A 22,571-nucleotide genomic window follows, 5' to 3' on the forward strand; every position below is an offset into this window, starting at 1 on the left:
AGTGTGCATTGGATTACAACTTTAGAATTTATAGTAATTCACAATACTTTTATGAGATACCACAAGATTGGTATCTTTAAGCAGAGGCTTGACAACCATATGTCAGGAGTGCTCTGATGGTGTTTTCCTGCTTGGCAGGGGGTTGGACTCGATGGCCCTTGTGGTCTCTTCCAACTCTATGATTCTATGATTGGTTCTTTAATTTGTGGACAGACCAACATACTACCCCACTCAAAGTTAGTATTTATATGGCACTTTTTCATAGTAGTTAAAGTAATTCATATATAATATTATGGCAGTAATTCTTATATCACTCTGTAAAGTGGGTGTGAGGATCCTGTGGCCCTCTAGATATTGCTGGAAGCCATGCAAGTTGTAGTTCAACAGTATATGGGGAGCCAAAGGTTCCCTACTCCTGCTGTAAAGTAAACCATCATTTCCCCTACATTGCATGACAGGGCAGTGGGAATTTAGACTGAGATAGTGGATTGTCACAGCATCACATGACAAGGGCATTGGCCCATCCCATTGGCTCCAGCATCCCACAATGCAAATAGGCAGCTCTAAAAAATTCAGTCTTTGTTGTAATTTATACTGCATTTCTTTCCTCAAGATCCCTGTGATGAGACTTGCCAGTTCTCCATACGCTTTGTTTTCCCTTCTGAAAAATTAGTTCAGGTTGAGAGTAATATGTTCTGATGGAAATTATTACCAAAGAACATCATAGGCATCCCCGGTACAACGTGGTTTTACAAACAGTGACACTGAAGTACAATTTTGAGTGGTAATCCCGCAACAGATCTTGCTCTTGTGAAAGGTTTCGTGTTATTCTCCTGCAAGACTTTTGAGAAGAACTGTGATTGCACAGCTGCATCACTCAAAGCCTTCTCTTAATAAATGAAAACACAGTGGATTGTATCCAGTGCTGTCCTTACATTTACAGAAAGCTGTTTGATCCAGTGGGAATTTCCAAGAACGTAAAGGAGGGAGGGGATTTTTTTCTTATTTCCTCTTCCACTCCCAGTGCTCCCTTCCAGTCTGCTCTAGGTGCTTAGGGTACACACTTGAACAGTGCAGGACATGATATGGGGGCTGCAAGGGAAAGGGGACATTTAGGGGAATTACCTCCCTCCCCATTCTATGCATGGAAGTCTTTGAGGGATCAAATCACCTTTTGTGAATAGAAGGACCACTGGATGGACAACTCACAGTCAGTCTAGTATCCTTTTTAGCACATCTGTGGTTAGGGAGGAGTAGACTCACTGTTCCTCAGTAGAGAGACCATATACTTCCAGTTATTAAGTTTTGAGGGACAAATAAGGGAAGGTTCTTGTTCTCGTGTCCTCCTTTTGGACTTTTTAGGGAATCTGATTGCCCACTGGTGCAGGGAAATGGTGGGTTTTCGGCGTTTGAGTATCAAGGTACCACTTTACTTCAAAGGCAGAGCACACCATTCCAAATGTGGGACTGCTGCTCTTTTGCTGCATGTTTGCTGTAAGCATGTCATCTGAAATACACACTTCGGATGTGCACATGTATGCATTGTGTAAAGAAGCACTAGACTAATGGGCTTTCAGCAGGTCAGTTGCATATTTTGAAGTTGTCCATAAGCACCTGAATGAAACAACAAACACAGCCACCACCATGATACCCTACCTGCAGATAGACATATTAATAAACAAACAAAAAAGAGTGGGTGTATGACTTTTTGTCTACCAAGATACTATTCCGACAAGCTTGGCTGAACAGGTAGAATTTCCAAAGATCCGACAGTTACAAATAAGTAACGTGCATTTTACACGATTTTCTTTAACTTTTAAAAGGAGCTTTTGACAAATACTGCCCTCTGTTGATGACTTGAAGTCACATAATTAATAGAAAAGCTTTCAGGAAACAACTGTTGTCAACCATGTTAGATGAGCAGCAAAGGTATTGTTTTCATGTGTTTTTCCAAATTGATGGTACTCAACAGCTTCCTGTGTATTTCTAGGATAAATTGAGGAATATATTTTAAAAGGGGGAAATCAGCAATGTGCTTTGTGCCATAATACATATACTGGTGCTCCTAAAAGATCTGTATTTTATATTTTGTGATGCAGAAGTAGGACTATCGTGATATGTATGTGAGCAAAAGAGACAGTATAAAACATTAATGCTTACCTAAATGAACATTGTGAATGATAGGATGGTCAGATTATTTGTGTTCTGTGTTTGTGGTGAAAACACTTAATCATACAGTGGAGTTTGAATTTATTTGAGCTTAATAACTTGAGGGAAACTCTAGAAAGTGTGAAAGTTTCTCCTGAACTGCTAACTATATTGTTTCTTCCTTTTGTGCTAAATCTCAGTCTATGACCTGCATGCCATGCTTCCGTTCATGTGAAATCTGTACCAACTTGAAATAACCCTTGTGTTTAATATTATTTGTGTGTGGTCAGATATTATTTGTGTGGTCATAGAAAGTTTGCAGAGGGGACCATGTGCATCAGATTCTGCACATTAATGCATCCAGTAGGGGAGATAGTTTCCATTGTTATCATTACCTTAGGCAGCTGTGCATTTCAACCAGTACCATAATGAGTAGGATTTCCCCCATCAAAGATCATAATGCACTGATACACTATGCAGTGCCCAAACAAACATTCATCAAAATGGCAATATATGTCAATAGGAATCAAAACCCTTATGGGATAGAGATATATTGAGAAGCTCTGTGTTCTCATATTCTCATACTAAGCATAACTGCTTGTTAATTACACAGTTTGTGGAAGCACACTTCTTATGTTCTTACACCAGCAGTGTAAGAATGGATCTACCAAAGGCCGTTTTATTTTGGTAACATGGGGCTTTCAGAATGCATTCATTGACCTGCTAAGCGGTATGCTACAGACCCAGCAGCTTGTCTGTGTTGCTGTTTTTGTTATGCACTGAACACTAGAGCAGTGATTCCTGTGTGCCAGTTAAGCTCATTTCCATTGTACGCTAAAATGTTATGTTTCATAGTTGTGACTCATCTTAGGAAGACTAGGGGACTGGGCCAAAGAGCATCTCTGTTGTGTTTTGTCATGTGTACGTGATTGTTCTCACTTGTTTACAGGCTCTCCCTCTCTACCAGATAAGTATCGTCATAATCGGGAGCTGATGATGTTATTACCGATGCACCGAGACCGACCTAGCAGTGCCATGTACCCTGCAGCTATCATGGAAAATGGACAGGTAACGATTTCAGTATTGCCGTTTTTTCTGTGCCAGGACATGAAATTAGCAAACAGATCCATTTTCTGGACAGGAAAGGACAAATGTTTTGGAAATGGAAACTAACGGAAAGGAGGAACTTGCAGGTTACCTTACTTGGCAGGATAACTGTCCCCAGTCAGCTAGCCCACCTTTCCTGTCTGTCTTCCCTTCAGAAAAAGAGAGCGGGGGGAAAGAAAGGGGTTCTGAATCCCATAGCTAGGATTCATGTGGGTGAGGTGAGTCAGGAAGGGAGATGGCTTTAGTGATTCCTGGCCAAAGGAGTAGCAGAGTAGCCAGCTGGTGGACATTTCAAACAGCAGGCCTCAGCACACAGGGCTGGCAAGGCTGGGATTACCCTAGTCATAATGCACTAAAAATCCCAGGCAAAACTTATTGACAATAACTGAGGGCAGACAGGCCATGCCTTTGACCAGCACCTCTATCATTGTACCTGTCAGCTTCCTGAGCAAATTCAATAAAAGAAATTGCAGCTTCTGCACCCTGAGCATGTGCTCCTCTCAGGGAGATCTGTAGAGCAGTCACTTTGGGGGGGTTGGAGGGTGTTCCTGCTCATTCCAGTCCAGTCTCAGTCTTGGGAGGTCCTTCCAGCAGAGGAATCAAGTTATACCCCAACCCCTGTCTCTTACAGGTGGAGGGGGCTTAACTGGAAAGTTCTCCAATGCCCTCCTTACTCTCCCTAGAGCATGATATTTATGGTAAAAAAATTATTCTGCCTTCATTCAAATTATTATTATATAGTCATAATAACATAGGCACAGAGATTGCCGTTATAACATAAAACAAATGTAAACAATCAGATATCTTGTGAATCTTATTGGAGATATCAAACAGCATAGTTACAAACTGTTGTTTAAGAAGTGCAAGTATTTGTTGCCTTTCTTCTCTCTTAGCACCCAAACTTCCAGCGAGCCTTGCTCCAGCAAGTGATTGGACCGTGCAAACCCTGCAGCGATCCTAACCTTTCTGTTGCTGAAAAAGGTATTCCGTGCCCTATTTTATATTATTTACTTATGACACTTATTTCAGGCATTGCTTTTTGCTGCTTTGCTGGATCCACAATCTACAGCTAGCGCTGAATGCTGTAGCATGGTTGCTGACATGAGCAAGACTCTACTCAGAGATCTGCATTAGTGGGTGAAGTTCAAGGTGCTAGTATTGGCCTATAAAGCCCTAATCACTTGGAAGCCAGTTTTATTTACAGGATCTCCTTACTTCATATGTACCCACTTGACCTCTCTTGACCCACTTGCAGAACTTGTAAGAAATTGCTTTTTTAGCACAGCAGGACCTAAACTTTTGCACTCCCTGCCAATTTACATCAGGTTGATTGGTGGCTTAGCTGTGTTCTTTCTGATGCCTGCTTAAAACTTTTTTGTTAAGCTAAACCTATCCAGATGTACATATATTGAATAAATTGTTTTCAACCCTTTTTTTTTTTTAGTTTGCTGCTGGTTTAAATTCTATGACCCGCCCTGAGACCTCCGGGTATAGGGCGGTATATAAATTCAGTAAATCAAATAAATAAATAAATAAATTATTTTTAAAATGTTTTAATTACTTGTTTTTAACTACTTTGCTGATAATTTTAATATTTCTTGTCAGCCCTTAGAGGTTTTGTTGCAGTCAAGCAGTATATAATTTTTTGTTAAATACTATTAATTAATTAATGTTATTGTCTCATTTTATGTTCATTCAAAGTGTTCTTATCACTATAATCTCTTAAAACCATGTGTATTTAGAACAAGCAGTTAATCACACAGCAACTACCCAATCCATATATACTCCTAGCAGAATATATACATTTGTGAGTCATGTTTCAAATATGACAATCTCCTTCCTGCATAGAGATTAGCTACATAAAGGGAAAATTTCAGTTATGAAGCAGCACTTTGGAAAGGTCAGTAATCCATAGGCCAGGGGTGGCCGGCTCTCAAGAGACGGCAATCTACTTTCAGAATTAAAAACTGGCAGTGATCTGAGTCAGCTCTAAATTGTTGAACTTTTTTTAGGGAGGAGAAAGGCCCCATTTTTAGTGGTTAAAAAACAGCTTTTTTGGAGGGAAAGGTTCCATTTTTGTGAGGGTTAAGGGCAAGGGACAAAGGGGTAAAGTCACTCACAAAAAGATCGCTATGGATGAAAACAGCAGCACAGAGAAAGCTCTGTCTTCCCTTCCAGAGATCAAACAATGAAGGGCAGTGCGGCGGGGCAGAGCAGGAGTCAGTTTTAGGGACACTAAGGAAAGGGAGCCAGAGATCGACCGCGATCTACCGAAACCTCACAAGGATCTACCAATAGATCACAATCGACTTGGACATCCCTGCCATAGGCTATTGGAAGGGGAGTTGGTGTATATATCAACTGCACAACATATACAGCTGAAGATGCTTGGAATGCTCTCCCTAACCGGCTGAAAGCACATGTTTGGGTAAACCTGGAGACCTGTCACTTTCCCTTTTTAACACTGATTTTTCTTGACAGTAGAGTGACATTGAACACCTTAAAGCAAAATCTTTTCAATTATAGCCTCTCTGCTGATGAATCTAATCACTGAAGACAAACTCTGCAGCCGATGGTTTGGCCACCACAGGACAGCAGGGACTTTCAAAGATAGTTTAAGCATGAGCTAAGCCTTTATTTGGGATAAACCATCCAATATCAGAATTGCACATTAGGTTTTCCAAGCATTTTAGTCTAAAATACGATAGACACAGCAGGGAGGAGGGTATCGAATTTGCCATCAGTTAAGATATTCCATGTTTTGTTTCTGGTTTTCATGTGTATACTATACAGGTGGTGACCTTCAGATAGATAGTGATCAGTTTAGAGCAGTTTCAAAGCATGCATACAACTTGCTCATCCAGTGGCAGCAGCAGGAAGTCTGTACGTATAGGCTGAGTGAAAATGATGCCTGACTCAAAAACTGTGGATTTAGGTTCTCAGTGAGAACAGAATAAGAAGGTTTGTTAAACAAATAGTGAATGGTAGCTTCATAACAAGGTGAATGCTGGGATGGGAAACATAATTAATTCATTGTGGGGGTTATAGGCCCCACATAAACTATAATCCACAGCATTCTCCTCTACAACCAAGGCTGATGTATACTTTTTGCCAAGTCTTGTGTCAGAACTCCCCTGTGGGTGAGATTCTGTTTGATGTTTGTCAGTAAGATCAATGTTAAGGAAAGGTCTGGGCAAAGTCTTGGTGATTGTTTTCATTGCTATAGTTTTTTTTTAAGCCTCTTATTTTCTGTTGGACTGCTACCATGAATTTTATAAGTGTGTTAACTTTATCAGGAAAATGCAACTCTTTTCTACTTGTTTTGTCTCATTAATGTATAAGGAATTTTGTTTTGTTTTTTGTTTTAAAAAAAGGTTTGGGACCAGAGGAAAACAAACTTACCTCATCTTGGTCATCGCGGCACAGTAACAGGCTCTGTTCTGCATACTGAAATGTCTGTTCCTTGTTCTTTGTTACTGCTTCCTTCATCCTGCTTTTTTTTTAAAAAAAATCTGTAGTCTAAAATATATCTTCTTGGTCTCCTAATAAGGCTAATCTATCTAAACTGCTTTCCCATTTCCAGTGAAAGGTCAGCAGAGTAAGTTGATTGCTCCACCTAGTGGTTACAAGGCAGACAGCAACCTTTTGGGAGATAGGACTCCCAGCAAGAATCCAGTTCTGCTCCTGCCATTGGTCGCTACTGCTCTCGCTGATCTTTCAGGTTTTCTCTCTGAATTTCTTCTGTGACAGAAAAGGAAAAAATTAGGAGTTAATAATAGTCCTCTTTCCCTGTGGCCATGTTCCCCTTTGTTTCCCTACACTCCCCTGAAGGAGTTGTGGTGATTGCTCCTTTAAAGAAGGCTGCTAAGGCAGAATGGGGGAATTCCCCAAAATATAAAAAGCTGTACCTATTGTGAATACATTTTACACCTTGGAAACTGAATTCACTGACTCCCTTAAAACCCCTAGCATGTATTGTCCTATTTCTCTCTTAGTTTCTGAAAATCTACTTCCCAGAGGTGGGGATTCACAATTAAAGGACACCACTGAATGCAGATTGAACTATGCAATCCATAAAACACATGAAGCCCCCACCCTGCCCATTAGAGCAGCACGAACAGCCTCTGTTTTTATCTAAACATCTGTAAGATAAGCTCTTAGATGAGCTCTTAGACCCATCAAACCAGGATACAAGTTGCACATGTCAAACCCTACTAAAAATCCATTGCTCAGCTGCCTTCATAGCAGATGCTACTATGGATACCTCTCAATGTGCTTCTTGAGCCCTTGTAGCAGATGTGGTCACCAGATGCACTTAATGCTCAAACACTGGGATGTAGACACTCTTATGTCAGCCTCTCCATCGCGTCATATGCAGGAGGCAAGCTTCTCAGGGAGGATGCCCTAAAGGACATCTTAGTCTAGATGACAAGTGGAAGGTATTGCTAGCATACAAGACGGACAACAAGCGGCAGAATAGGCACCGTTCTCCACATTTCTACAATCAGTCCTTTTAGAACTACTGACGAGTTCCTGGTCAGTTAAAAAAAAAAAGCCGTATCTCCCCAACTTATCACCTAATACATTTTGGAGAACTCTTGTACACCACCAAAAGCCTCATCTCCTTAGCCCTGGAAAGATTTCAGAAAGCAAATCTGCAGTACAGCCTTAGCCAGTGTGGTGTAGTGCTTAAGAGCGGTAGTCTCGTAATCTGGGGAACCGGGTTCGCGTCTCCGCTCCTCCACATGCAGCTGCTGGGTGACCTTGGGCTAGTCACACTTCTCTGAAGTCTCTCAGCCCCACTCACCTCACAGAGTGTTTGTTGTGGGGGAGGAAGGGAAAGGAGAATGTTAGCCGCTTTGAGACTCCTTAAAAGGAGTGAAAGGCGGGATATCAAATCCAAACTCCTCTTCTTCTCTTCTTAGCCCTCATTCACGCCAATATAATGGTGGTGGCACATGTCCTTGGCCTCTGCGTCTCAGCAACTCCTTGGGTGAAGCACCATGCTTGGCCCCTCCAGTGGGCCCTACTGCCATTTCCGAAAAACATTGCCCTCAGCAGGCGCCTTCACATCAGGCTGTCACCCCAGCTCCATCACAGCCTGCAATGGTGAACTGACCTAGTCATCTTGAGGAGGGACTCCCCATTCCAGGACTCCCAGCAAATGATAATACCTTCAGATGCCAGACTCATCTGTTGGGGCACATTGCAGGGATCTCTCAGTCCAGGGCCAGTGGTCTGCAGCAGAATCCTCCATGAGCATCAACTGGCTGGAGCTTTGAGCCACCCACGTAGCCCTTCTGCACCTTGCACAACATCTCTCTCTCTGGAACATGTATGTACATCTGGACAAACAATACCAAAGCCAAATGAAACATCAACAGGCAAGGTTCAGCTTGATCCCCGAATCTGCAGCAAGAAACAACCCTCCTCCTGGACTAGGCAGGGATCAAGATTCAATCAGTCACAACTACTGAACACATATACGGACTTAAGAACACTCGGACAAACCAGGCAGAGTGGAGCCTGAAGCCCCACTTGTTTTCCAACTACTCCAGCAAAGCTTCAGCCAATGCAAAATCAATCTCTCTATATCTAATAGGGATTGCCAACTTCCACAATTCTTCACCAGGTTTCACACCCCATCAGGCCTGGAGCACTCTGCTCTCCCCCTGGCCACAGGGTCAACTCTATGCTTTCCCTCCAACTCCCATACTCCCATGGGTCCTCAGGAAAATCAGGGAAGAAAAGGCAAGAGTGCCCCTCATCACTCGGTTCTGGCCACATTGTCCTTGGTTTCCGCAGGTACTGAGCCTAGCACTCTCCTCTCTGTGGCGACTCCCCCAACTACTGGACATGCTAGTTCAAGGTCTGATCCTTCACCCAGATCCTGCCTGGTTGCATCTGACTGCATGGTTTCTGACCAGAGATGGCTGACAGATGGATCTCACTCCAGACATCATAGATATTCTGCTGTACTGCGGAAAGTCTTTGACTCTACATATCTACCAATTCACCTGGAAATCTTTCCTCCTGAGGTGCTCTACTGAAGGGTGTAAAGTCAATAACCCTGGTATCTACCATCTTAGAATTCCTTCAAGATGACCAGAGAAAAGGCCTGAAGCCCAGTGTGCTAAAACAACAGGCAGCGGTGGTCTCCTCCATTCTCTCAAGGCTGCACTCCCCTTCCTTCTCCTCTCACCCACTCCTGAAACACTTTCCCCAGGGAGCATCTCTTAAATGCCCTCTGACTTTCCATAGATTCGCCTCCAGGGAGCTTCACAGGGTTCTCTCTGTGCTTCAACACCCTCTTTTTTTTAACCTCTCAGCAAGGTGGCTCCTTTCTTTGAAAATGGTCTTCCTCATCACAATCACCTCAGCCTGCAGAGTCTCCAAGTTGAATGCTCTTTCTGTTGCCAAACACCTCTGTGTCTTCCATAGAAGCAGAGTAGTGCTAAGGACTGAGACCCCCAAGTGTCTCCTGCAGATTCCATCTCCGGAAGGAGATGGTGCTTCTCTCCTTCTGTCCATCCCTACTCCATCCTCTGGAAAAGGCCTGACATTCCCTGGACATCTGCAGAACCCTGAAGATTTACACTGGTGGAACTAAAGCCCATAGGCTAACTGAAACCCTGTTTGTATCCTTCCACCCACCCTCAGCAGGCAGGAAGATGTCCTCTTCTACCCTTTCTAGGTGGATCAGGGCATGTATAGCGCTGGCCTAAGAGGTGCAGTGGTCTTCAGCACCCCATGGCTCACTCCACAAAAGCCACAGCAGCCAGGGCTATGTTTTCCTCTCCTGCTTTTCTACAGGAGACCTGCAGGGCAGCTACTTGGGCAGCACCCAGGACCTTCAAGCACTGCCACCTGGATGCCTACGCACCCTCAGACGCAGCTTTGGGCAGAAGGGCTCTGCAACAGGTCCTCCCGCTATGAAGCTGCACTCTCTCCTTAGAAAGATTAGCTGCTGTGTGTCCTGCTGACCCTTTCACTGGAAATGGGGGAAAGTACAGTTGTACCTACCTGAAAGGTAGCTTTCCATTTCTTGATGAAAGGCCAGCAGACCCTGCCCTAGTTGGTTTGGCTGCAGGATTCTTGTCATTAGCACAGTCACATTGTCATTAGGAGGTAGCATGTTTTTTTCTTCTTTCTATTCTTACACTCCTGGCTGTCGAGCTTGGCGAGTCTGCATGCTGGGAGTCCTACCTCCCAAAATGTTGCTGTTTGCCTTGTGACCACTAGGTGGAGCCATCGCCCCACTCTGCTGACCTTTCACTAGGAAATGGAAAAACTACACTTCAGGTAGGTACAACTCGTATTTTCTCGTGATCAAGAAGTGCACAGTTCTCTTACCACTCGCTGCCTTCAGAGCAGGACATAACCTAACAGCTTGGGGCCAGTCCCAAAACTCACTTGATTCAGTGAGTTTTAAAAGTCAGCCTTCAGTCCCATCAAATATTGCAGCATTACCCAAATTCAATCTGTTTCCATCCTTCAGCTGTTCCAGCAGCACCAAGCAGCTGGAGTCTGGACAGCGGAACCAGAGAGGCCTTGCCATTCCTGTCTACTCATGTTGGGAGCATCCTGGCCCCACCAGTACCTCCCCGAAGCCTGCCCCATGGTAAGGAAATGGCCAGTAGGTCTGCAGAAGAAATCCTGCACAAATGCCCAGTTAAACCATGTGAAAGCAAACAATGCCACCTGTTTGCCTTCTGAAAAATGAAGAAGGAGTAAAAGGAAGAGAAGGCTACACCAACTCTCTTGGCTGATGATTTCATAAATCTTTAAAAAACCAAAAAAAAGCAGTACTCTAAATGTGCTTTGAGACTGGAATTGGGCTTAAGAGTGATGTACACTAGCCCAGTGTCTTGCTAAAAGCTGTACAGTACAATTACATGCATGTTTACTCAGAAGTGAAGTAAGTCACATTGAGTTCAATGGGACTTACTACAATTGCAGCCTAGGTTTAACAAATAAAACATTGAGCTCCAGTTATTGAAGATAAATTAAGGTTTCAGATATTTAATGCTAAAGAGCCTGTTGTCTTGCCACGGGAGCCTTGATATGATAACTGTGTGTGTTACACTGTGTTGCTGCCTTCATTTGCTGTTTGTTGTTGTGTACATTGAGTTACAATTTACCATGTAAAATAATTGGTTTCTAGGAAACTGACACTGCACTATCAGGACATATCTGTCTAACTAGCATCACAGGACATTTAAGAGTTGGAAATGCTATTTCTGACTTACTGCTCGCAGATAACTTTTTCCATTTATCTCATTTAAGGTCACTACTCGCTGCATTTTGATGCCTTCCATCACCATCTTAATGATGCCCCCCCAGCACTGCCTGCACGGACGCTACGTAAGGTAAAACTATATCTCAAATTGCAGAACCACCCTCTGATTCAGCCAGCATACTGAGAGCAATTCTGTAATCCACCTCTTTGTTTATTTATACTGATTTACTCTACTGTACGCCCTGTGATATTACCGGGAGATTTATCACCTTGCTAAACTTGATGAGGTGGGAAAGGGTGTTTCTCCTGCTTGCTTATTTAAAACAGTTAAAAGATCCTCAAGCTGTTATAGCAGTGTGTGGTAAGCCCGCATTTCCTGAGAGTTAGGGTACTCTGAAAGCAGCAAGGGGAGCCTTTTCAAAGCACTTTCCCTGATTGACTTTCAAAATGCTCTTCCTATTTAAGCATGGGTCTCATTTGAAAGCGTAGATCCATCCAGAGCCACCCTTTCCAAGCACTCTTCTGTACCTGCTCAAACAGGGAGAACAGAGTGCTTTGAAACCACATCTGTGCCAGCAGGAATTGCACTTTCAAAGCACTCTTCTTGCTGCTTTGAGAATGGTCCATCCCCAAAGAAATATGGTCTTAATTCACACAGCTATGAGTACTCAAAAGGGTTTGTTTTTTTTAAGTTAAAGAAGCATTGGGAGGCCTCAGCTACTGCTTGAAAACTCTGAGGAAATTTTGCTCATCCACCCCATTTTCAGGGATTTCAGGAAACTGGCAGAATGTGCAGGTTGGTCTATGGTTGAGGGCAGTTAAAGTGTCTGGAGGTAAGGGTGGGGAAATGAAAACAGAAGGAATTGGCCTCCTTAATTCCCCAACAGCTATTGTATTCCGGAGGAAAGCTTCTGATTGGCAGGATGTGCTCTTTGAAGTTGTCCTCCCACACTGTTCACCTTACATCCGGCAGCTATATACAGTAACAGAACAGCAACCAGCCTCAATCCTGAGCCCTTTAGTACTATAGCACAGCACAGGTTTTAGAAGGGCAGAAGTGAGAAGAAAAGTAGCCTCTTGCAAACCCCAGTACTAAAAGTTAAAAGTGGACATGGAGCGGCACGTGGTACCTGTAAAATCTGTTGCTATGTACATGCATTAATACTCAAAATATTCATCCTGCTCTTACTATGTGAAATAGTAATGATAGAGAGCTCAGCTGCACAATATGGATAGGGGTTGAAAATCTGTTCTAAATTGCATTGTTGCTGCAAATTAAAATTAACTTTGGAAGTATATGTTTAGTAAGTGCTTTGATTTTGGAATATCTGAGTATACCAGGGTAGCAGACAATACTATGTAGGGGAGTATTTTATTTATTTTGTTTATTTTATATGCCAGCCTTCATCCGAGGATCGCAGGGCAATTTACAATATAAAAATACATAACTATAGGCTGTATTGGATACAGTGACTGATGCAAAGAACAGGACTTCTATGTATTGATGGCAATTGTGTAGAAGAGGAAATTTTGATAGCTGCACCATCTTAAATACCCTACACTTTCTATAATTAAAGGCAGATGAATCTTGCCCTCCTTCCTATCTGATCACTTTATTGTTGTAAATATCAAGAAGGCAAGAGTTAGCCACCACACAATTGCGATTATTTTGGTTCAGTTTAATTTCCCTGTACCTCAGGGTATTATTACACTGCGGGTGTTTCCATTTGGAAAGCTAGAGAAGGCAGAGTATACATATTTCCTAGCCATCAACTCTTCCCTTTTCTTGCGAGGAATCCTATTCGGAATAAGGGAATTTCCCTTTAAAAAAAGGAAACGACAGCTATGATATTTGTTTATATTTGAACACAAAATCTATAAAACAGTAATTAATGTTCTGTGATCGGTGTGGGACGAATTAACCACGGAAGTGCAGAAATATTTCTTTGTATGTTTTGACATACGTATGAATGCTCTGTGTCGTTTTTTAAACAGTCACCACTTCATCCGATTCCTGCATCACCCACAAGCCCCCAGTCTGGCCTGGATGGAAGCAACTCTACCCTCTCAGGCAGCGCAAGCAGTGGCGTCTCCTCGTTAAGTGAAAGTAACTTTGGGCATTCATCCGAGCCCCCGCCTCGAACAGACACTATGGATTCTGTCCCTAGCCAGGCGTGGAATACTGATGAAGACTTAGAGACACCCTACCTTCCCGTCAGGTATAGTCTCTCAGAGCCTGATGTCCTGGAAACACTCAAATCCCAGCCGTGCCGAAGCCACTCTGCCCCATCGGGAGTCATTCCTCAGGACGCTGTGGACCCTCCAGCTCTACCCCCTAAACCATATCACTCCCGCCTTCCAAACATGGAAAACGAGGAGGGGATGATCTTGGAAGAGGATGAAAAACACCGGGTGCTACATCGCAAAATTTCCCAGCCAACTAGCGGTGTGAAAGAGGAGCAAGCCAGAGTAGCGTGGGAGCATGGCATCAGTGAGCAGTAGGCAGAAGGATGAGAGAAGACGGTTTGCATGATCATTCCAGGTCTGTGAAACCAGAAGACAGATGTACCATAGGAGGCTTCAGAGAAGAGAAAAGTGAACTGCTTTATTCTCTGCTGCTGAGAGTTAATGACTGGAGCCAGAGATTGGGCCAGCATGTGCAGTTGCTGCTTTCCTTTTTATTTAATTTTATACTTTTAAGATTTTTAGTGTTTGGGGTTTTGTCTATTTTTTTGCAGTGGGTGCTTCATTCCTTCTACAGTTTATCAGACAGCAGGAAGTGATATTAGCTATAGACACTTGCAGAAACTGAAAAGCATTAGGATTTTGAGGGGAGGGGGGATGTGGCATGGAATTTTTACAAGCTTTCCTTCCAGTTTTGAGATGCGCACAAGTTTTGAAGCAGTTGCACTAGGAATGTGTTTATTTGCTGTAGTAAGTGAATGCTAATTTTGAATTCAGGGATTCCGCGAAGCCAGAAGGTACAGAGTTTTAAAGGCACTGAAGAAACGAGATCTTCCAGGCTTGAGGCATATAAACTTATTTTGCAATGGTCTCCTTGCATTGCCTCAGGTGTGCTGAAGCAATCTAACCAGTGCTGACTGGCTGCCATTTCTATTTTAAGGCATCATTTCACACAAACTCTTCTTGGCTTGGCATAGACTTTTTGATTTCCTGCTTTTTCCATTGTTATTCATCTGTATTTATTGATGCTACAGTATGAGGGAAACGCCTAACCATGGGACTTATAGCCCAGTCCTGGCCTCCCCATGCCTCTGGTTTTTGGCATTAGCATTTTAATTCCAGTCCAGGAAGTTGAGGAGGAGTATCTTATGTCAGAAGCTAAGCTAGAATAAAAGGAAGGCTTGAGCACACGCCTGACAGTTGCTTTAAGGCTGACGATCTTGCATAGTCCAAACTACTCTCTGTTGTTGTACCATCCTCCTCACCCCAGAAAACAAAGCCTCTCCTTGTTGCATTGCTATTGGACAAGATCACTTCCAGTTACTTGTTCCAGTGTCATAGAAATACAGTGGTCTTCAGAAAATGTCCACTAAGTAAAAATTGTAGAAGCGGGTGGAGGGGGGGGGATATTTTTATCCTTTTTAATAAAAAGTTTCTGAAATGTTTACAAAGGAGACGACTAAGGGTGTGCTATGGTGTGTAAAATCATGATTGACTGTTAGGGAACCTAAGGAATGGGGCGTTGCTTATATTTATATTCAAGAACCAGTGCAGCCAATTAACATGCCATAGTTGAACATTTTAACCAAAGGAACTGTGGGGCAAGCTGCCATGAACTATATGAGTTAGAAATGTAGCTAAGTTTGGGAAAGGTGCTAGAAAATATGGGATGAAAAGGAATATTAACACATATTAAGCAATATGGCAAGGATTTGCATATTCAAATGAATAATGCAAGATAACAATACTTGAAAGTTGTTAGGGTTTTAGTCAGCATTTTTTAAATCCATGTCATCCCAACACCTTAATAATGACAAAGTTATATTTAATCAAGATCCAGTTTTGCTGCCCTTCCCACTGGTGGCTAAAAAAAAAATATGAATCTGTTTATTTTTACAATTTTTGTAGTGATACCCAGAAGCACATTATGAAATGTTTTATACTAAATGAGAAATCAGCACAGAAAATGTAAAGGATTGACTCAATTTCCAAAACAGCCAATGACAGAAACATACAGAAGTTCAAATTCCTGGTTTCACTCTTCAAACAGTCACTATATATATTATAAAGAAACAAAAATATATATATACCGTATGTACCTTGTATGACTGAAATGGCTTTTTTCTGAGGTAAGCTGCTAATGTATTTTCCCCCAAGCTCTGTCCAATGTAAACACACAGTAGTTCCGTCCTTATATTTTAACGAAACACCATGGCATTAAAAACTTGCCTAGTTTTATTTTTGAGTTTGCACTAGATAGAAAATACATTTGTATTGCCTCTTTTCTTTGATCCTCAACCATCGTTTCCCTCTCTTAAGTCAAAGTGGCTTTGCAGTGCCATCAGAAAGAAGTATCCCCTGTCAGGCACAATTTAAATGCAGGTCCTATACTTCCAGTTAAGATTAGAATGTCAAACATAAATGTTACCCACTTAGAGCTCCAGGAAGTTTTTTTTTTAAAGACATAACATCTTTTTTAGAGACTAGCAGTACAAACCTATGGATTTTCTCCTTATAGGTTGCTTAGAGGATTGCAACCTACAGTATAGCTAGGGTGTTTGCTGTTGGTACCTGAAAGCAGGTTGTTGTTGTTTTTACAAGTAAGGTAGTGAATTGGCAGGTGTAAGCAAATATCAGCTACTTTCATAACACTCAACCTTCAGATTCCATTGAGGGAAGCAAATTTAGATGTAGTAACTGAAGCTTTCCAATTTCTACATAATCTTTGGTGTGCTTTGGTGGCTTTCTAAAAGGAAGTTCTCTATGTGTGTACATGGATGCAATTTTAAAATGAGTTTCCACTGTATTGCAGTTGGCGAGAACTTAGCATCCGATAAATCAGGATGCATTTCCAGTTGCTGAATTGGGTATCCTATGCTGCATTGCTAAAATTACTTACTAGATATTCAGGCCACCAGCGCAAGCCCCATTGAGAGGGGGGGATATGTGCTGACATGGCTTTGAAAGCCAACCTATAAAAAGCAACATAATAATTTAGTTGGACACAGACAGCAAAATGGAAACATATCTTTGGACAACAAAGTAGCACATACAATCATAGTACTTTGGAATAGGTATAAACTGCTCCATAGTGTTCTCGTCCTTTGCCTGAAGTAGAAGGAAGGTTTAAAGACATGGGTGGTTGAAAAATAGGAAGAAGTAATTCCTGTTTGTAATAGGAAATATAATTGGATTTTGTTGCCATAGCAAAGGTATAGGGATTCTTTCCCTCACAAACATCCCCACACTCATTTTCCCCCCTTTGTAAAAGGGGACTAAATCATATCTTTCCTAAGGAAGAACGAGTGAGCAGGAAATTTAGGGAGGTGATATCATGTTGCTTAATTTGTTTCCCCATCATGTTTCATGTAAATATCCCACGAATGCTGTGTATTTGTACAGGAAATTGAGCAAAAAATGTATAGATTGTGATGTCTGACTGGTACTCTGCCCTGTAAATGTATTTTTAACCTATGGCAATCTGTTGTTGTTTAAAACAACGGCAACCACAATCCCTCCCCCAACCAGTTCTCTTTTTGTGTATTCATGTTCGGAAAACCTATCATAACTGTAAGGAAAAGCAAACCTTAAAAGGAAAACAAAATATTTGTACCAGAGTCCTAAAGATATTTCATTGTATATATTGTGATAGCATGTTTCTGGAACCAACAAATAAGTGATGTGAATTTTAGGTGTAAATATCTGTTTTGTTTTGGATTTTTTCCCCATCCCTTCCCCATTCACTCAACTGCTGTGATGATGAATTAAAAATTAATACTTGATATTAAAAAGCACTGAGCAGATGCTCCAAGGTACCCATGAGATATTTATTCAGATGCCACAATGTATCTTACATATAAAAGCTGGTACTCAGTAAACTCTCATGATGTTGATCTCCTACAGATTTCCTGTTCAGGTGCTGTCAATTGAAATTACACACCAATAAGTTTAGGGGTGGGAAACTATTGAAAAATCAGGAAAATGGGAAGAATGCTGCAATCTACTTAATAGGGAAATTGATATGATCATCTGTTATTAACTAACCGTGTTTTACCCAGCAGTATTATCCCTTACTAAAAATACTTTCCCCAAGATTTGTGGGTACCATTTTCACTTTTTTTTTAAAAAAAAAAGCATTGTAACCAGTAAATCCCTAGATGATGAAACCTTGTTGCTAGAAGAAAAGGGGATACTTGCTTCTTGCTAGAAAAGGTTTTCATCTTGCTTTATGGGACCCAAAGAGGTAGAATAATCTCACACCTAGTGAACTGAAGGCCCTGCAGAATACTCATGGATTCTCTGACTGGCTTTCTCTAATGTTTTAGCACTCTGTGACAGCCAATTACCACCGTGTGTCCAAGTTCATTGAAATAGCTTGGCCATGCCCCCCCCCCCACCTTGTTGCCAATCACAAGCTGCATTGGTTTTGCCTTTAGACTCCTCTTCTATCAAAACAGAAACATGCCGTACATCTGAGCAGTAACCACACCAGGAAGCAGCTTCTGGAGCTGGATTTAGAGTGTTGGCAGCAATTTTCCTACTCACGGAAAAACAGTGTAAGGCCCAGAATAGGGAATGCCCCATCACACATAACGAGAATTATTGCAGATAAATTCAGAAGCAGAAAACCATGTGCAACACATGGAAAACAGGCATGCCTAATACCTTTTGAGTCAGACTGAATGGATGAAAGATAGGAATGGAACAAAAACAGCAGCTCAACCCATCACTTAGCAAATATATGAGGATTTGGATTTCTTCCTGGGCTCAGGTCTTTTTGTTAAGCTTTAGCTAGCTGATGAGTATAGTGAGGGTGCAATGTTGAATGTAGGAGACCCTGCTACACATCTGCTAACAGGGTGGTCTTAGGGAAGTTGAACACTCTCTACCTACGAACCTAAGACCCTGCTGGGTCAGGGCAAAGACCCATCTAGTCCAGCATCCTGCCCTCACAGTGGCCAACCACATGCCCATGGGAAGCCCACAAGTTGGACCTGAGTGCAGCAGCGCTCTCTCCACTTGTAATTCCCAGTGACTGGTATTTAGAAGCAGACCATCTCCACCAAAACCTATTCAGGGGGATTGTGAGGTCCTTTCCAGATACAGATAGATGCGCACACCATCAAACATCTTTCCTCTACTCAGCACATTTCCCAGCACTCAGAACAATGATTATTTTGTTGCTGAGATAGTATTGTCTCTTCCCCCTACCTCCACCTGATATAATAGTGAGTGCTATGTAGAATGTGGTTATGCAAGTATAAGTACCTATTGCAGTGTCTGTGACATCACTGGCAACAAGCAGCACAGCTCCTTTGTACGCCATTTTGTAACCTTTAATTTTGTTCCCCAATCTTGTCTTGAGGCTGAGCATTCTCCCATTCAAACATGTATGCACTCTTTAAGCCCTTTAACAGCAACTTAAAATACTTGCTTAATTTTTTTTCTTGTTTTTTTTTGTCAACATACTGATTCTGAGTATATTGTTGTATTAATATATTACTACTGATGTGAATATTGTCTATTTTAATGCTGTTGAATGTATAGTTTATTTGATCATATATAATTGTAATTCTGTTAAAATATGAACAATTAATAAAAAGATAAAATATAACGAAAGGGCCAAACATGAGCAGGGATCCACCTTCCATCATCTCCCCACCACACACAGTATTGCCATGTCATTTCACAACCATTTTTCATTCTGTTCAATTGCTCTTCTTCCCAAGGAGTTCTTGGAGGCTGTGTGCTCTTCCACTCCAGTGCAGGACACACTTTTCCCATTAAAGAAATAGTACTTTGGCCACCCCATATATGTGTTTCTTTCATAACGAAATCTGGGGTGAGGGTTGTTTTCTAACAAGACCCAAATACTATTTAGAATACTTACAATAAAGATAACTTATTACAGTTAACAGAAATAATTGATCCATCAGTCAGCTTCTCTATGGAGGGGGGGGGGAGGAAGGGGAGAGGGTTACATGCACAGATCAGCCACAGTATAGACCTTTGATTGCTTCCTGTGTGCAAAAAGGATAAATCTAAATATCTACCATCTGTGCATATAGGCACCCAGACCAACTAAGACAGGATGTGCACCATTAAGTGCATTTCCTATTAACCTGCACTGTATGAAGATGCATATTCTCTGGGCATTACAAGTTATACACATCTTGTTTGCCTGACTACATCTTCAAAGCGATGGAGTTTGAACCATGTAAACACAAGCTCTATAGTATCTGCCTTGATCTATGTGATATTTCAACCTGAGTTCACTGATGGTCGATTAGACTTGGAGGCAAGCCTCAAGTTTGAAAGTTACTATTCTAGTCTGTCAGAGCAGCGTCCCACAGAATGAAGGTAAGCTTTTTATCCACTAGACAAACTACTGGCCATCCAGATATCGTTGAACTATAACTCCTATCAGTCCTTAGTCTTGACTTTTTCTTTTTGTGCTTGTGTGGGAGTTGGGAATCCTAGGAACTTCTGGAGCACCACAGGTTAGCCTTAAAGGCAGGTGAAGTAAGCTGAAAATATGTCCTTTAGCAAAAATAAAGTGAGGCAGTGCTTAGCTAAGTTAAGAAAATGAATGCAAGGTACCGTAAGTGGTCCATTCTTAACATTAAAAGGATTTGGCTGAGATATTTAGGTTAGAACTGCAGTCTTGGGAGCCAACTCATTTAGCAACAAGGAAGTGAGACAATTGCCTGCTATTGAATAGCCCATATAAATAGTACAAATTGTTAAGATTCAGTGGAATTGTGCTCCTTTTGTCTTTCAAAGGTGTAGGAACCTTCAGTCACTCAATTTCTATCTAGTACCTTGCAACATCTCCAGGATCTCATCCTAACTTCAGCATTTCTATGGACCATATCAAGCAGAAATCTATTGGGCATAAGAATGGCTAGAATGTGGAGGACTTTATAGGGTTGAAATAAAAGGGTGAGGTAGGCTTGGTTAAAGACGTAGAAGAACAAGAGGCTGCCTCCGAAACCAAGTACTGTTTTTGGTGGATGCTGTCCGAAGGAACTCTTGGCTATGGGGAAAACATGCAGTGAGTGATAAAGGAGGGTGTCTCTCCCTACTTCTCATTCCGCTTTTCCTTCTTTGTGGGGAAAGAGAGAGGCATCTCTACATTTTCATTCTGTTGCATAGAGAAGAGACTTTCGTCAGCACATGTGAATGACTTGAGTGTGTCTATATACATATGGATATATATTTTTTTCCAAAATGTATCTAGTAAAATAATGTTTAAATATGGGTTGCAGAAATTAGATACTCTGTAATTAATCTAAGATGTAATGGATTTTACAGTTTAAGGAACCAATTGTTGGTTTTAAATAAGTTCTGTGCTAAAAATAAATAAATACTCTTGATTACGGTTGGTGTGCATTTTCATCACTCTTAACAAAGATATCCCTATAGATGATCAGCTGATAGGCTGTTTAATATTCAGCATCTTCATCACATACCAGAACTCTGTGCCAGGAGAGGCTTAACTCTCATGCCATGACCAAATTCAGCAATAACCACTCCAGGCAAGGAAAAAACAAGGCAATTCTCCTCAAGTACACAAGACGGAGCTGCATTCTATTCCTATTTTTTTCCCCCAACTTCTACATTAAAGTTGGGCTGTGCAAGTTCCTCCAGGGTGAGCAAAAAGTTGGTTTCAACAGCTGGTGAGAAAAAAGGAAACCTACACATAGCAAATATGGGAAATAGTGCTAATTATTCATGTGTATACATACCAATGCAAAAGCAAACTTTGTTTATTCCATAATCTCATTTTGCTGCAATTACCTGTCAGCATAGTGATGCATTCTACTTTCATGGACATTAAGTGTAGCACAGATAAATACTGTGGGGAGAGAATAGAGCTGGTGACTTTCCTTTGATAATTCTGAATCGTAATCCAGCTAAAAGGAGTGCGGGTATGTTGCAAAGAAATACCTGTGTAATGTAAAATGTGTGTTGCACACTTTATTTAAAAGGTCCCACACTGCACTAAGGATTTTTATGTCTCCACCATGTGAGGCTTATAATTTGTATATTAAAACATTTCCCTTTCTAGCGTTTGGCTCCAATCTCCAGCTCCAAATGAGTGTCTCTCAAATACGCTTGTAAATTGCCTTTGGCAAGCAAATATGCATTCCTATTTGCCCCTGAAAATGACTGCTCTGCAGGCCTTGCATCTTCCAGATTACTGGGAGTGCCCTCTTGCCCAACACACACGTAGTCTAGAAGTGGCACAGCTGCCACGCACGTGGGGCATCTCCCATTTCAGACCAATGTTTATTGCTGCTGTTTCTACAGTCGCTACTATAAACTTCTTCTCGCTATGGCAGGCCGATTTTGAAACCCTGAGCTCACGGTTTGTATGACCCTTGTGCATCCTTTGGATTAATGGCAGCCCACTTAAAGGGGGCCTTATCCTTTACCCGCGAGGCCCGGAGCTGCCACTGGTCTCCCGCAGATGGGCTCCGGTCCCACTTGCGCCCCTATTGCTGCAATGCCACCTTCTCCTAACCAAGAGGCTGCTCGTTCGCAAAGAAGAAGAACTGGCTCCTAACAAACGCCAGCTTCCGGTTCGGGGATGGTTCCTTCCACACGTGCACTTGCCCCTCAGCGCTTCAAGGGCCGTGGGAAGCACAGCCCGAGGCAGGCCGGCAGTGGTGACGGCGCGAAATCGTGCCCGAAACAAATATGGCGATCTCCGCCTCCTTACGCCTTTGCCGTAAACTGCTAGGGCTCCGCCGCTGGGCACGCTTCGCGCTCAAAGTGCGCGACGACTCCCTCGTTTCATTCGGAGGCGACTTGTCCAATCGGCGGCCGCCAACTCTACTGTCCCGAAAGCCCGCCTGGCCAACCGGGAAAGGGAGCGTGGAGACTTGCA

General features: G+C 42.1%; 1 protein-coding gene and 1 long non-coding RNA gene across 10 annotated transcripts in view; one reads left to right on the forward strand and one right to left on the reverse strand.

Moving 5' to 3' along the window:
• Positions 1 to 17,795, forward strand: part of DOCK3 (dedicator of cytokinesis 3) — a 147,936-nt gene extending 130,141 nt beyond the window's left edge. For 5 of the 9 annotated variants that reach the window (XM_081900198.1, XM_081900196.1, XM_081900192.1 and 2 more), the window contains 5 exons: positions 3,098 to 3,216; positions 4,149 to 4,236; positions 10,754 to 10,876; positions 11,542 to 11,624; positions 13,490 to 17,795. In XM_081900198.1, coding sequence (XP_081756324.1) covers positions 3,098 to 3,216; positions 4,149 to 4,236; positions 10,754 to 10,876; positions 11,542 to 11,624; positions 13,490 to 13,996 — 920 coding nt within the window. In that variant the 3' untranslated portion in view covers positions 13,997 to 17,795. The remainder of the gene's footprint in view (positions 1 to 3,097; positions 3,217 to 4,148; positions 4,237 to 10,753; positions 10,877 to 11,541; positions 11,625 to 13,489) is intronic. The other 4 variants (XM_081900191.1, XM_081900197.1, XM_081900195.1 and 1 more) reach the window with 2 other exon arrangements.
• A 1,708-nt stretch (positions 17,796 to 19,503) lies between these two features.
• LOC309363909 lies at positions 19,504 to 22,442 on the reverse strand. Its single transcript, XR_014165643.1, has 2 exons — positions 22,117 to 22,442; positions 19,504 to 21,354 (listed from the first exon to the last, which is right to left on the reverse strand). It is a non-coding gene; the product is annotated as an uncharacterized lncRNA (long non-coding RNA).
• Between the last annotated feature and the right edge of the window lie 129 nt (positions 22,443 to 22,571).

Source organism: Podarcis melisellensis, assembly GCF_964234715.1.
Source record: "Podarcis melisellensis genome assembly, chromosome: 2".
Classification (NCBI taxonomy): Eukaryota; Metazoa; Chordata; class Lepidosauria; order Squamata; family Lacertidae; genus Podarcis; species Podarcis melisellensis.